This window comes from Protopterus annectens, chromosome 4.part0, assembly GCF_019279795.1.
Source record: "Protopterus annectens isolate FY-2018-M chromosome 4.part0, PAN1.0, whole genome shotgun sequence".
NCBI classification, from domain to species: domain Eukaryota; kingdom Metazoa; phylum Chordata; order Ceratodontiformes; family Protopteridae; genus Protopterus; species Protopterus annectens.
Genome location: NC_056733.1, coordinates 817701558 through 817718023, shown reverse-complemented (window position 1 = coordinate 817718023; position 16466 = coordinate 817701558). Strand labels below are relative to the sequence as shown.

Genomic DNA, 16466 nt, shown 5'->3' with positions numbered 1-16466 from the left:
AAGCTCATGAGCTCCTTCAGTGGTTTTTATTTTTTTTATTTTATTTTTTTTTTGTAATTATTTTTGCTTGTTGACCATGTAAGTCTTACTAGGCTAGTGACCCCCGTTTCATGGGAACCCGAGGTGGTATTTATATTAACAGAAGAAATTTAGTCAGGGCATTACAGACCTTCCCCAACTCTATGGACTTGCTCGGTGGCATCAAAAGGCTCCTACAGTAACAAGGAAGAAGCTTAAAGGAAGGAGATGTATGGAGGAGGAAAGAAAAGCTATGCAGAGTCTGGAGGCAGAAAATGAGAATTTGGAGAAAAATTTGTTGATATGAAGTATCAGAATGCAGAAAATTCATGTGCGGCAGACGATACAAATAAGCAGCATTTAGCTGTCTCAATGGAGAATGAAGCAAACAATTCTGCTGGAGTGGTGCAGATAACAGAACTATAAGCATCAGGAGGGCTTGCAGATGATGTTTTGTTGAAAGTAATCAGAGTGATTCAGGTGCTGTTTCATGGGGCGAGATGGCAGGTAACTTTTTCATAAGAGGGGTGCTTGAGGATGGTAATTTGTAGAAGGAATCAGGTGATGTGGCAGCAGAAAGTGCAGCAGTTAAAAACTTGTGCAGCAGTTAAAAAGAGGAAAGCAACAACAAAATGAGAAAGAGTATTGTTTTGTGTTGAGAGAATGCAGTAATTGAAACATAAGCAACAGTGACAGCAGACAAAAAAGGAGATCAGCAACAAACTACATACAACTGTTTTTAACAAGACCAACGGCGAGAATAAGAACAAATGACACTAATACAAAGATATTACCATTATGGGAAATTTGGTGACAGTTCTAGGTTTTAAAGCTCAAGAAATTCAGTCTTTCATACATATAAGGTCAAACACTGAGACTTAATATTCGAAATTAAGGGATTGATGGTGAAATTTTCTGGAAATATGCAAATAAGGATTGTGGCAAGATACAATGTAACCAGAGTGGGAAGAAAGGGCCATACAACAAAAATGTGTCTAATGCAGGTTTTGTAAAAAGGATGCACTTAGATTGTCAACAGCATGTACATAATGAAAAAGAAAGGGAAGAAAATATGCATGAAAAAGGACAAGAGACTGGGGGGAAGAGCGTGAATTAGTTGAAAAAACCACAGAAGAAAAAATGATGTACTGGTGGGAGTAGGAGAGAAACTGTATCCACGAAGAGGGACAGACACTACATTTTTTCTGAAGTTCTAGCTAGTGAAAAATCTGATTCTGAGGGTCAAGGATTATTTCTACATAAATCAATGAAAATATCTGATGGGGAGGGAGTAAAAATAAGAAAACTAAAATTTTAAAATGCTTCCCCTAAACTTGAAAAGAAAAAGCAACAACTTTAAAATACTTTCAGTAAATGTGTATAGTATTAACTTCTCGTAAGAAGAATGGTGATATTGAAATGGCGTACTAAACGTGATGTGGATGTTATTCTATTAGATGACGTACAATTCCTGTCAAGTGAAAAAAGAGTGAAACCAGAAAAACTGTAGGGTTGAAATATAACACGGAACTAAGGAAGTGAAAGTTGTTCTGTTGTGGTTGTGCTTTGTAAAACAAAAAGTAGAAATACTAGATGTAATGTTGATAAGGATGGGAATCTTAACTGTTGTGGAATTGGTGTGGAGAGAACATCTTTATAAAATTATAGCATTATATGCATATACAACTATTCAGGAAAGAGAAAACCTGTTACATCAAATATTAACCATGGTGGAGTACAACTGCACAAGACTATTGTGATTTCAGGGAAACACAAGAAAAAGAAATATGTAAAAATAGAGGAAATCATAAAATGTAGTAGAGTAGCTGTGTGAAATAAAAGGTAATGGGCTTATAATAGGGAGCATTTAAATCTGAAATTAATTTTGTATTATCGGAAGGCTTGGAAAAAGCAGATGGTGATACACTCGTGACAGGTTTTCCAACCATTTAACAATATAGATGGAAATGATGGAAGAAACGGAGTATATTAAAACTTGAAAGGGAATAAATGAGAAATTATGGAATGAAACTGGAGAGTGGGGCATATTTGCATTTAGAGAAGGATCATATAACGATGATGGACTTTAACAGAAACTGGTGTGACTGGTGAACTGAACTTAAAAAAAAAATATAATATATATATATATATATATATATATATATATATATATACACACACACACACACACACACACACACAGAGCCCCCCCCCCGTGGTAGAATGACATAAAAGATGGAGATAAAGTGAAGTATGGGAAAATGTATAAAAAAAATGGATTACAGACGCTACAGAATATTATGACATGGGGGAAAAGTCTAACAGAAACTGAGAATTAATTAAGACATAATTGTTTAAACAGATTATTTATAATAGAGAGGGATGATGTAGCTGGGTTTTTGGATAAAACAGTAAAGGAGGATACTAGTATAATGACAAATGAAAAATGAAACAGGAGAGAAGAAATAAGGGCAAACTTTGAATACTGTAATACAGTATCTGGAAATGAAAAATGAAACAGGAGAGAAGAAATATGAGCAAACTTTGAATACTGTAATACAGTATCTGCAAAATTTTTTAAGAGTACAAGGATGGAAAATACGAGAGAATGGAAAGTAAAGGAATTTGCAAAATGAGTTAAGGAAGACTTTGAAAAATAAATTATTAGTAGTAGTAAACTGGACGAAATACTCAGGAAAATAAATGCCAACTCAGTGTCAGGCCCATATGGTATAGGGAACGGAATGTACAAAAAATTAATGGATTGGCAAAATAAGTATTTTGTAAATGTGCTGAATGAATGGCTGAAGGAACAGTTTATGAAGGGTTATGGAGTCTGATAATAAATTTTATATGGAAGAAAGATGAGAATTGGGCTCCTAAAAGCAGAGGTGGCTAACTTCACGACACCCATGCAAATGGAGAATAGTTGCATGACTGCCAAATCATACACCAATGCACTGTACGAACATGTACACAAATGCATGGAACTCGCCATACCCAACAGAGCCAAGATGCTCTCCTCCAAAAAAAGGAAGCCAATCTGGTGGTCCCTGCCATAAACAAACACTACAACAGGAGGAGGAAACTGATGCGGAATAAGGTAAAGTCCCAAGACTGGAAAAACTGCCTTATCAGCCTCAACAAAAAGTTGAGATCCCTCACCAAATCCTCTAAAGCTAGCTATGAAAACAGAATTGCAGCAGACAACAAAGACAACCATGAGGCCTTCTATAGTTATGCAAAGAATCTTCACGGCAATACCTAGATTTACTCTGAGCTACTGCACAATGGTACCTCCTATACTGAGTCAACAGATATTGAAAATATACTGGCCGACAGATTCAGTGCCTACCTTACCCCTCACCACCCCAAAAGGACCAATCACAATACCAGTAGATTGCCAAGCACCCAGTATTACTGCTGCACAGGTTAAAACAGCACTGTCCAAGGCCACGAATACAGCTTCTATGGGACCTGACAATATCCTTGGCTGTGTCCTACATGAACTACATAGTGAACTGGCACCTCACCTGTGTGCCCTGTTCATATTCAGCCTCAACTCATTCTTTGTCCCTACCGAATGGTGCACTGCTACAGTCATCTCTCTCCACGAAGGAGGAGTGACTACAGACCCTGGGAACTATCGCCCCATTAGCCTGGCAAGTCTGATAAGCAAAGCTATGGAATGCATCATCATGGACCTAATAAACAAGGATATAGGAAATCACCAAACTGGATCCTACACAGTTTGGTTTTGTTAAGTGTAGATCATGCCTGCTCAACTTGGTCAACTTCTTGGAGTCAGTCACCACAGCTGTGGATGAAGGCAAGGTGGTTCCATACAGCCTACCTTGATCTGGCCAAGGCTTTTGATACCATTCCCCACTCGGGAATCATAGAAAAACTCACTAAGCTAGGCATCAAACCCCTATATCACTAGGTGGGTTGCAAACTGGCTCACAGATAGAACCCACAGTGTGAAAGTAGCTGACTCCAAGTCAGACTGCCATCTAGTCACGAGTTGAGTCCCTCAGGGTTCGGTCCTGGGTCCTCTCTATTTGGTATTTACTTATCTGAAGTCCAGGCCAACACGAAGGGACTCTGGCTGACAAAGTTCACAGACAACTGCAAACTGGGAGCCACTATTAACTCCCCAAATTATGTTGATATCCTACAGAATGGCCTCACTGAGACCAACGACTGGTGTCAGAACCATGGCCTTAAGCTCAATGCAAAAAAAAAGTGTCGTTATCCCCTTTGGGAAACCCCTGGTTCCCATGAATTACCACACTGACGGTAGTCCACTGAATGCAGAAGGTGTTATAAGAGATCTGGGAACACAGGTTGACAGCAACCTCTTTTGATCACCACACTGCCACTGTGTTCAGAAAGTCCTTATATGTGGCACATCTCATTACTAAGGGTTTTGTATCCAGGAAGAAAGAGGTCATTGTCTCCCTCTACTCTTCCCTCATTAGGCCATAGAGTACAATGCCCCATTTGGCATGCACCTCACTAGACACCTGCAACAACTAGAGAGGCCACAAAAGTACCTCACAAAGAGGATCCTAGGCCACACTTGCCCTATATGGACAGACTCAAAAAAACAACTATTCTCTGTCTTATATCACCTACTTAGAGGCGATCTCTGCTTGACTTACAAGGCCATGTCTGACCCAGCTCTGTTGGAAATGCTTACATCTAAAGAAATCCCAATCCTTCCGCACCACACGCTCTGGAGACCTTAACCTCATTACCACAATCAACAGAATGTACTGGAGGGACAGGTTCATAACCCAGAGACTGCCCATGCTATGGGATAGACTTCCCATACATGTCAAGCAGAGCACCTCACTGGCCCTCTTCAAGAGAAAGCTTGATGAGTGGATGGGAAATAGAAAATTCACTCTGGGGATAACTCCAGTGGCTCTACTCGACAGAGGCACTGGGAACTAAGGTCAGGTGGCACGATGCCAGGGTAATCCTATAGCTAGGCTTGTAAAAGCCCCAGGGCCATTAGCCTAGTACACACCTATGAACCTATAAGAATGAAATAGGACATCTGGAGACCTGTCAGACTAAACAGATTATAAAATTTTTATTGGGATAACAGAGGATAATGGAAAAAAGGATAAGGGATATAATGAAAGAAAAGTATATATAGTATAAAAGGGAAGGAGTGCTAATAAGTATTGGTTGCAAGAAATTCTGGATGATGTTATAAGTAAAAGTGAGAAGGCAACACGTATGGCAGGTGATAGTAACAAAATGTGTGTGAATGACAGCATATCAGAATAATAAAGTGTCAGTGAATCGGTGACAGAGTAAAGAAATATGCACAGGTTTACAGGCAAGTACTAGTCTCTCCTGGTTAATGTTTGCTTGAAGACAGAAAGGGACAATAACTTCTATTCTGCCCTTTGAACTGCATCTGACATCTTAAATTCCCTCCAGCATTACCTTCCTTCATTAAGCTCTTTCCACCTATCTCATGCTTTCTTAAATGCCTGTGCAGATTCCCTCTCCATCAACAATTCCAACAGTTCACTCCACGGGTCCACAACCAACTGTGAAAAACTACTTTTGGAAATGAAGTCCTCTGCCTCTGTCCCCTCCTTCCCACAATATCCTTTCACTTCAGAAAGCTCACTTCTTATCTCCTGGACATGATCTTCTGACCAATATTATGCCCCCCCCTTCTGTTAACTGAAAGGGATCCAGGTCTTGTAGCTTCTCACCCATAATAAGAACGTTTTCTGATAGCTTTTGTACATATTAATTTGAGTTATCCAATGTCCTTTTCTTTAGAAGCCTCCAGAACTGTACAAAATACTCAGGGTGTGGTCTGAACAATGTGCAGAATACTGAAAGTGTTGCCTCTTTGCTTCTAGAATCTACTCTAATGATATGCTCCATTCTATTTACTGCTGCCACTGTCCATTTACTGCACTTCTAGTTGTCCAATCCAGGTGTGATTAACACTCAGAGGCTTTCCTACTATGCTATCAGTTCCAGTTTTCCCAGCTGATGTTACAACTAATGTGCTTCAATTTGCATTTATTTACACTGAGATGCCATTTTCCCCCATTTATTCAGCCTTTCCAAATCATTTGCTCACTTTTTTGCAACTATCGACTGCTGCACTTACCTGTGCGTCAAAAAGATTGATCCCATTCTCCTTTGCCGCAGATAGCACCCAGAAAAATGCAGTTAAGAATACTGGACTCACTGCAGGCCTTGCAGCTCTCCACTAAGTCATTTTCCTCATTCCTACACTTGTCCTTCTAGCAAGCGGGTTATAGTTTCCCTATGTACCACTTCAAAATAATTTTTGCCTTCAGACCCTTTACAAAGCTGATACAGCCAAATATCTATAAAGTCTATGCCCACAAGCATTTGCTACTGTTGTCAGACTTACCAAAACTAATGTAACGAGATGCTTAAAGCGACAGTTTTTTTTTTTTTACTCAGACAATTCAAAGAAAGATAAGCAGAGAATGCCTGACGTAATCAATTTTAAATAGGACAACAGAAATTTGATAATTCTGCTCGTGTCTGAGCTCTGATCGAAAGGCTAACTTCAGCAAAGACATACTTACTGTTCTGAGCTACAGCTCTAGACTTCCTGAACGGAGGGTTTGGATTCAAACTCCAAAGTCTACATGCAAACTTTGGAAATGAGAATGAAAATCCTTCAAAAGATGAAAATTTATCAAGACACTAGACACACCCTCACAAGTAAACACAGTAGATCTTCTTGGAGGCTAGTAACAAGAGGTCTGTATGGTACCACACAACAGTGAAAACTTAACATACCATTCCTCTAGACAGGACTGTTATGACACAGGGAACAGAATCAAGGTCTACACTATCTCCTGAAGATAATTTTCTAGCTAATTTTTTTTGCCAGCCCCACCCCCAAAAATGTATGCATATAGCAAACTACCTACCTAAATGACCAGGTTTCTGAAATCAGTCTCAAACACATGACACTAGCTCCTTGATTAACAGCAGGAAATAAAACAGAACCTGGAAACAGCTGCAATATGACGGCAGAGCCACTATGTTTCCAACCCCTTGCCCTCCTTTAAGTCAGTAATGTACAGTGGAGCAAATGGTTAAAATAAATACACCACAGGAGTGCTAAGAAAAGGTCAGCAGTATCAGGTACTAAAAAGGGGCAGAAAATGTACATGCAGTTATTTCTCTTTTTTAGACCAATATGTAGAACACAAAACACAAGCAAAAATAATTACTTAATACAAGGAGCATGGCGATTATGTTCCAAAACTAGGAAAGAGAGACAAGTTAAGAACCTTTACATTCTGATCGGTTTGATTTACAGGAGTCTTGTATAGTTTACTGCTTGGCCACATTGGCACACAGCACTTAAGAGGCTACTTTAACTCTACCTCTAATAGCAGCTAGTCAAAATCTCTTTTAAAGAGGATTTTTATGTAAAAGAAATAAATCAATCGGGAAACTAAATTTCCTACATATGTACCAAAGCTGTAACATCAGTTTCCATTTCTAAGACTCCAGTATTTACTCTGCAACAAAAAAGGTAATGTCTGTAACTGCACTGTAAAACCAATGCATTAATTATTGGATGCTAAAAATCAATCCAACCATTGCAAACCATGCATGCAACTTTGCACCTGGCTAATTTTCTGCTACTACCATACTATAAACAAAAGTGAGTCTGAGGTTCTTTTGCTAATCATGCACACACCATTCCACAACACAAATGTAAAGCTGAAACTGAACAAATGCTCTGACATTTCAAAAATACTCACGGTCAGTAGAATTATCCATCTGAGCTGCCTGTGCAGCTGCATTTTCTGCTGCTTGCAGAGCAGCCTGTTCTCTCTCACTCTTAGTTTTACGCACCAGTTCTGCAAGTGGGTGATCAGGATCCACTATCGTCAATGGCTACACAAAGAACAAAGAAAAGATGATTGCTAGAAAAAGTACAGTTTTGTACCTACCATAAATGTAGATGTCCGAACTGGATAGCATCTGCAGTCATAACAAGTGGGTTGTCCTGTCGTCAGGCAGCCCTGCAGTCGGCCGGATTCCAAAGTCCGGGTCCGGCTTCGGCTGATGTCGCACTCTCTCCGACGCCATCTCTGTTGGTCTGCATCAGCCGACGCCATTTTCCTCAGTGTTTCTTGCCCCAGATGCCAGTAGCCCTCTTGCAGGCTAAAATTTGGATAGATGCCAATGTTTCCAAATAGATAGAGGTAAACACAGCAATAAGCATATATGTACATATAAAAAGCTAGCTATTAGGAGGGTAAACACCCTAGGAGTACCACAGAGGGGAAGGAGGGGGGGTAATCCTGACTGCAGATGCTATCCAGTTCGGACATCTACATTTATGGTAGGTACAAAACTGTACTATGTCCTTCATGGATGCATCTGCAGTGAATACCATAGCCAACTAGGGAGGAGGATAAAAGTAGATTATGGTGTGTTTAGGATCCCTTGCAGTACAGCAGTGGCAAACCCTGCTCGGGATCTGGAATATAGAGGCAAATTATAATGCTTGGCAAATGTATGCACGGAGGTCCAAGTAGCCTCAATAATGTCTTTGAAGAAGGCTGTGGTAGTGGCTGTTGCCCTTGTAGAATGAGGTCTTATGTTCTGTGGAATTGGTTTTCCATGGAAGGAGTAACAGTATCGTATGCAATTTCCTATCCATTTGGAGATTGTCTGTTTGGAAATAGCTTTTCCTTCCCTTCCTGTTGCATAGGCTACAAAAAGTTGGTCAGTCTGCTTTTTTGTTCTGTCCAAGTAGTAGCGTAGCTGTCTATGTACATCCAAGGTATGCAGTATTCTTTCCCCTCTGTTTTGTGGTTTGGGAAAGAAGGTAGGTAGGTGGATTGCCTGGTTTAAAGACACTCTGGATACCACCTTGGGCATAAATGTAGGATTAGTCCTCAAGGACACTCTATCTTGGTGGAAGATTAGGAAGGGTTGCACTGCCATTAAGGCCTGTAGTTCTGAAACCCTCCTTGCTGAAGTAATTGCCAGTAGGAAAGCAGTTTTCCATGACAGGTGTTGTAGGTCTGCTGTTGCTGCTGGTTCAAAGGGTGATGGTGTCAACTTTTCTAGCACAAAGTTTAAATCCCAAGCTGGTAATGGTGGTTTCCTTGGAGGTTTTACATTCTTGATTCCTCTCAGGAACTGCCTGTGCAAAGGAAAAACAGGTGGATCAAAGCTGTATTCTGCTGAAATAGCTGATGCATGTATCTTGATGGAGGAGTAGGACAGGCCTGAATGAAGAAGTCCGGCCAGATACTCCAGAATGTTAGGCATATCTATGTTTGACACAACTTTTCCAAATGACAAACCTTTTCCATTTTCCAGCATAGTTCCTTCTTGTTGAAGGTCTTCAAGAATAATGTCTTTAACTCTTTGGCAAAGTTGTGGTTTAGCTACTGCTATGTGTTGTTCCATCCAGTCAGTTGCAGCGTTTGGATGTATGATGCTGTAGTTGTTCTGAGTTAACATCAAAGGCATCAGTGACATATTGTTCCGAGACATGCTCTTCAGTAGTGGGTACCAGTGTTGTCTTGGCCAGTTTGGAGCTATCAGGGTTATCCTTGGACGTTCTTCCTTTATTTTTTGTAGTACCTTGTGTATCAAAGGAAGAGGTGGGAATGCATATGCTGTTAGGCCTTTCCAGTTGAAGGAGAGTGAGTCCACTTTCCATGCTAGTGGGTGGAATGTCCTTGTGCAGAATTTTTTGAGCTGGTAATTGAGAGGTGATGCGAATAGGTCTATCTGTGGCATTCCCCATTTCTTCGAGATGGTCTTGAAGATGTCCGGGTGCAGCTTCCATTCGTGGGCATCCGAAGTGGTTCTGCTTAATATGTCTGCCAGAGTATTGTCTTTCCCCGGTACAAATATTGCCTGTAACTGAATGTTGTAGCTGAGTGCCAGGGTCCACAGCTCCAAGGTCATTCTGCATAGGGGGTATGAATGAGTGCCTCCTGTTTGTTGATGTACCACATGACTGTGGTGTTGTCTGTCCTTATCATCAACTGGCCCTCTTTGAGAAATGGTTTGAACTTTTGGATTGCCAGTTTTACTGCCAGCATTTCTTTTAGATTGATGTGCAGGTGAAGTTGATCCTGTGTCCACAATCCTTGCACGCATTTGTCCAGCATGTGGGCCCCCATCCTAGGTCTGAAGCGCCTGTTGTGATGGTCTGGCTTGGTTGACATTAGGCCTGGGTTTGACTGGCATGCCTGAGCCCACCATAGGAACTCCTGTTTTAAGCATGGAATTAGTGGGATTTCTGTTTCTAGACTGTGTCTGGGACCAAGATTATGCATGATGCCATGAAGCCCAAGGCCTGTAGAACTTTTCTTGCTGTTAACTTGTTCAGTTTAATGCCATTTGTTGTACTGTGTCCAATCGCGCCCAAGAAAGTCCTTGTTTGGGATGGTATCAGTCTTGACTTTTAAATCTGTTGTCAGCTTAATTTGAATTCCCTCTGTAGTCAATGATTACTGATGCCAGGCATTTTGTGAATATAGATAAGCCAAAGGGCAATGCTGAGAATTGATAGTGCTCTGATCCTGCAAGAAATCTGAGGTATCTTCTGCAGATTGGTCGCAGGTATGCCTCCTTGAGATCTAGAGTTACCAGCCAAGACTCCTTGCCCAGCATGGGAAGAAGTTGCTGTAGGGTCAGCATTTTGAATTTTGGGACAATGATGTATGTATTTAAGGTGGACAGGTCAGAATTGGTCTCCAACTTTTTTCCTTTCTTGGAACTAGGAATAGTCTGGAGTAGAACCCTTTCCTTGTTCTGCTGTTGGCACTCTTTCCACAGCTCTCATGTTTGCTAACTCCATTATCTGGCGTAGAGCCTCTGTTTTTGATTTGGAGGTAGATTTGGCATTCCTCTTTGACTGGTAAAGTGTGGAAGTGAAACCGTAACCTTGATCTATGGTTTGTAAAATCCACTTGTCTTTTGTTATGAAGTGCCAGTTCTTTGAAAAAAAGGTTAACTTCCCGCCAAGGGGGGCTGCTATTTGTTCCGTCACTGTGGTTGTGCTGATGTAGTGGCAGTGGCTGTGTCTGTGCCTCTGTTGTTACCTTGCCACTGTCGCCCTCTGTAGGCAACTCCTCTGGATTGGTTTCTGCCTCTGGAACGCCTATTCCTACCCCTTTGAAATTTTGTGGAGTCAGGACAGGCCAGTTCCTGCTAAACCTTGGGGTTGAACCTGCAAGAAATCTTTAACAGTTTGAACAGATTTTGCCTTTTCTTCCATTTTCTTCATAACCTGCTGACAGACTTGTCTTGTCCATAGGAGCATCTAGCAACTTAGCTTTAACATGATCCGTTCCTTTAGCCATGCATGCCTTCTTATCACTGTGCCTGTCATGGCTGATCTAAATGAAGCCTCCAGTGCATCATAGCCACATTTTAAGGAATGGTTGCTAACCTGTTGTATGTTATTTACCATCTCTAATACATATTTCTTATCAAGAGATTCATCAGTGGTTAGTTTTTTAACTGATCAAGCATAAACTCTTGGTATTGTATCATATGAAACTGACAGTTTAAAGCTCTAGCTGAGAGAGTAGCTGAAGTGTAGACCTTTTACCCCATCTGTCTAGTGACCTTGCTTCCCTTTCACAAGGAATAGGGTTTTAGCTACTGCCTTGGGACCCTGGGATATAGTTTCTGCGTCTGCAAGTGGGGCCTTGTAAAGGTGGTGCTGAGTATCTGGCACCCTGTAAAATCTGTCTGGTTTGGCAGGGCTGGGGTAAAGAATCTGGAGCGGAGCAAACATCATTGAAAGCATCATCCACCACAGAGAACAGGAGGTATAGCTAAGGGCCTGTGCTGTGGGAGGTGCAGAAAGGTCCTAAGTCTTTTTCTGGAGTCTGAAAATCCTGTTGCTGCCATTGGAACTGTTCTCGATGGCATGCAAGGTTTCCCCAAAGGAGAATTCTTCTGGTGGGGAAGCAGCTGGAATGGATTCTTCAGCATCGGAATCTTCAAAATTGGAGAAGGGAGCCTCAGGCTGGTCAGTTATGTCTGAATCATCAGCAGAATCATCAGTAGAAACTGGCTCAGGGGGCTCTGCCCTAGGTCTCTTCTCTGGGGGCTGAGAGGCCCTGTCTGGGTGAGGTTGAGATCCTCTAATTAAAGAAATTAAATCTTCTGCCAAAGAAAGCATTTGAGAACTAGAAGAGGGCCTGGATGTGGGGGGTTTAACAGGCACTGATTTAGTAGTCTTGGCTGCTTTAGCCCTGGCGAAGGCCTTAATGGACATGGCAGCTGCTGGGGTAGAGACATCCAAGGGATGGTGTCTGATAAGTCAACCACCGTAGTGGGTAAAATTTCTGAGGTCGATTCAAGAGTAGTAGCAGGGCCTCAGTTGTAAGAATAGGTTAGTCGGAGGATCCGGCTGGGCCTAAACAAGGCAGACAGTATGAGTGGAAATCTTTATGAGGTATTTGTTTCCCACAGGTTAAACAATTGTTAACTTTTCTGACATCGGCTGAGGAAGAAAGAGTCCCCAAGTCTAACAGCTTCTGGCAAGAAAGACTGAGGAAACTGATGCTTTTATACCCAACAGAGATGACGGACCCGGACTTTGGAATCCGGCCGACTGCAGGGCTGCCTGACGACAGGACAACCCACTTGTTATGACTGCAGATGCATCCATGAAGGACATCATACTATCGCACAAAGTTTTAATCAAATGACAAAACACAGGTAGCAGAAAGACATTGGAGTTACTAAGAAATTCCCAATGTTTGCACCACTGTGTACATAAGTAATCTTGAAAGGACATATTATCAAGTGGCTTAAAGAAAAAAAAGAATCAATCCTGGCAGACAATGGTCATAAAACGTGTAAGGCAAAGGCTTCTCAAGAATGTAATGGAACAAGTTACCAGTGCTGTACAACTAACTGAAAGGTAGCATATTTGTGCACTAGCAGCAGCAACAACAGAGACTCGGCTATGTTTCCATCTGAACCTTTGCAGGAACTTACCATACCAGATGTTCAAGTTGAACACTGCTACCTTAAACGGGACTTAACTGCAGGTGTTCACATTCATCTGGCCAGACTACCAAAACTCAGAACCTTTTCCCTTAGCTGCAGTAGATGCCCTCCCTCTGTTCCCCTCAGTATAAAATAAGTATCTGCTTGCACAATCTCAGACCTTTACTGCCCACAGAGGAGACAGAAGTCCTTGGCGAATAACAGAATCAAAGGAGGAACTACAGAGGAGAAGGCCAAGGTAAAGAAGGTCCCACCCTGCAAAGGAGGGAAATAACAGACCTCCCTACACAACTACCCAGACAGAAAACCCAAAGTCCTACACAAAGAGGAAGGGAAATGAGATTTTAGGAAAGGACATTCCCATCCCAGCTCAGGTTACCTATACTCCAAAGGGGTAGAAAAGGACCTGCAGGTGATGGGAAGGATGTCATTGTACTGCAACAGTGTCTATGCAGCTGACTATTCTTCATTTAGATGAACCATGAAGTAGTCTTAATTGGTTCAGGATGACCGAGAGAAAAGGCTTGAAAAGAGTGGCTGGGTTGCGCAGCAGGCCCTAAAGAACAGAAAAAACAAAATTGGCTCCAGTCTTGCAATCAATGACTACTCTAACGTTTTAATAAAGTGTGCACAGATGTCCAAATGTCTGGTTCTAGAATGGCATTTACACTACCCCTCCCTTTAAGGAAGGTCAAACTTGCTACTATACCCCAGTACTATGAGCCTTGACTGAATCTATCAGGCGTTTCCATGGAAGTAGCAGCAGAACCGAATACAACATACTAACCATTTAGATATAAATGGCTGAGAGAGATGGACAAATGGTTTAAAATCCAGTCTCATCTTGACTGATGTACATCATTACTGTAGTATTGTTTCAACCTGAATGTCCCCCTCCTCTGTCTAAATCTAACAGAATGGCTTTTCGAGCCCGAATCACTGTTCAGTTCCCTATTATTCTTGTAGTGTATTAGTAAACTTCTAACACATTGAACTTTCTTATCACTGCAACTGAAATAAACAGCTAACTGAATTTTCTAGAGTCCTTTGTCCAGTTTAAGCAGTATCTTAACTGTGCACATGCAAAATTCTCTCTTCCTTATTTTATCAGGTAGGAAAGAAAACAGGTAATTGAACAGCTTGGTTTAAAGAGGTCTGTCACAACTATGGGCATGAAGGAAGAGTCTGTTCCCAGGCTTACCCTTTCACTACAAATACCAGAAAGGGCTCCTCATACATTAAGGCTCAAAGCACCGATACCCTCCTGTCTGATATGAATGTTATCAGTAGTCAGTCAAAAATTACAAGTAATGACATCAGGCTCAAAAAGGGCATGGATAAGTTTTACCAAACTATAATTTTGGTCAAGAGTGGAGGCAGTATGAATTTTCATGGTGGCATTAGATGCAGTACCCCCTTAAGAAATTGTTTCATTGGCTTCAGAGTGGAGTAGTGTGGATCCAGTAGCAAAATGGAAGAGAGCTGAAAGATTAACCTTCCAAAAATCCCCGAGGTATTGAAGGATCAACGACACTGGAGGAGATGTATATCACTGCCTTTTAACTTAGCACCAAATGAAAAAACATTTCCATTTCGACAGATCAAGCTTCCTAGTTGAAGGTCTTCTAGCCTCCCTAATAATATGGAGCACATCCTCAGTATGCTTGTGCCTAAAAAGAGAACTGAAAAAGATAACCCAAACTCTGAGCTGTAATGTCTCTAAGTGAGTGTGTGAAGGACCCTTTGTTATGAGTTAATAGAGCCACAGTAGTGGGGAGCACCTGAGACTTCCCCGTGGACATATACATCAAACACAACTAAGCTACTTGGGCCAAACTAGTGCTACCAGAAGCAACTCTGGCAAGTCCAAACATAGTTTTTGGATCACTCAAAGGAGTAAGGGGGAAGACATACAAGAAACTATATGCCTGGCTGATGAGACTGCATCTACAACCAGGCCTCTCCGCATACTGCTCTTAAGCAAAACTTCAGTTTTCCGGTGATGCAGACAGATCTACCCGAGTGGAACCCCACCTATGCATTAGCTGAAGGAAGACCTTCTTTGTATATAAAAGTAAAGGATCTGCCTGTGATCCATTTATTTGGTCTGTAAACATGTTCACAGATTTACAGGCTCATAGGTAGTTACTACAGGCAATGCCTAACCCAATTTCCCAAATGACACAAAGCACTGTCAAGTTAAAGAATTTTTGATATTTTTGCAGCCATATCAGGATCCATCAAGTCAGGGGAAAAAACAGCAGTCAAAATAATATGCTAACACTATTAAGGGCTGAATAAGGGCAGCAATAATAGAAAACATAAGCCGTGTTTCCACACAGCAAATAAGGCTAAACTGTATAAAATATAACACAATATACACAGTATACAATATACACAAGAAACAATGTAACAGATTGTTCTACAATCTGCAAAATATAGTAAACGGCAGTTTAAAAAAAAAATTACAGTAAAATTCACTTGTCCAAATCGTGACAAAAAGCAAAAATCAAATAAATGCCCTTAAATCAAACAGAAACAGTTTAAAATGCATAAATGGGAAGCTCCTAAAGGGATTTATCAGAGTCTGAAAGTTGTAATCACCAACTCAGGCTGCTGAAGAGATTCAACCCCCCCCCCCCCCCCAATCTTTGACAGGAGAAAATGGTAAATTATTTATTTATTTAACAAATGTTAACCAATCAATCATTTAACAGATTCTACTGTCAAAAGATGGAAAGAAAAAAAAAAAAACTCCTCAGAAAATGCAAATAAATTCATGGTAAAATCAAGAAGTAATTACAAAACACAGCTATAGCAGCGTTAAATCTGAAGTAAATATTATATAAATGAACAAAAAAAAAAACCCCCTGAAAACATGCACTATATTTTATCTGCTTCATTTTGAAGTCCAGACAGAACAGAAACAGGTCCCTTGACACCCTGCTCTATATGCACAGCACAATGCAGTCCCTAATGTACAACAGATGCCACAGAAAGTACAGTTGTGTACACTTACCATAAATGTAGATGTTAGAGTGTGTATTCACTGTTGCAGTCATCACACTTGGGTTATCTGCCTGCAAGTAGCCCTCAGTCGGCCTGAATACCAGAGTCTTGGTATTTCTGCGTTGGATGCTGTTGTTTCTTCCATGGTATTCTGGCTGACTGAGGGCTAACTGCAGGCAGATAACCCAAGTGTGATGACTGCAACACTGAAACACGAACAACATCTTCAGTTACACAGTAAAAGTCATAAAATACTTAAAGACCCATAACTGCAAAAAAAAAAAAAAACAGTACCAAGCATACAAACAACAAAACAGCAAGTTAGAATTCCCAGAGGGATTAGCTGTAATAAACAGCAAGAACATTAAAATAAAAAGGTAACATTTTTTTTTAAATAA

General features: G+C 41.0%; 1 protein-coding gene across 5 annotated transcripts in view; it reads right to left on the bottom strand.

Annotated features, from left to right (window-relative positions):
* The window catches only part of LOC122799595 (splicing factor SWAP), a 1354031-nt gene that overhangs the window by 1137663 nt on the left and 199902 nt on the right, over positions 1 to 16466 (bottom strand). For all 5 annotated transcript variants that reach the window (XM_044068762.1, XM_044068763.1, XM_044068764.1 and 2 more), the window contains exon 7: positions 7818 to 7953. In XM_044068762.1, coding sequence (XP_043924697.1) covers positions 7818 to 7953 — 136 coding nt within the window. The remainder of the gene's footprint in view (positions 1 to 7817; positions 7954 to 16466) is intronic.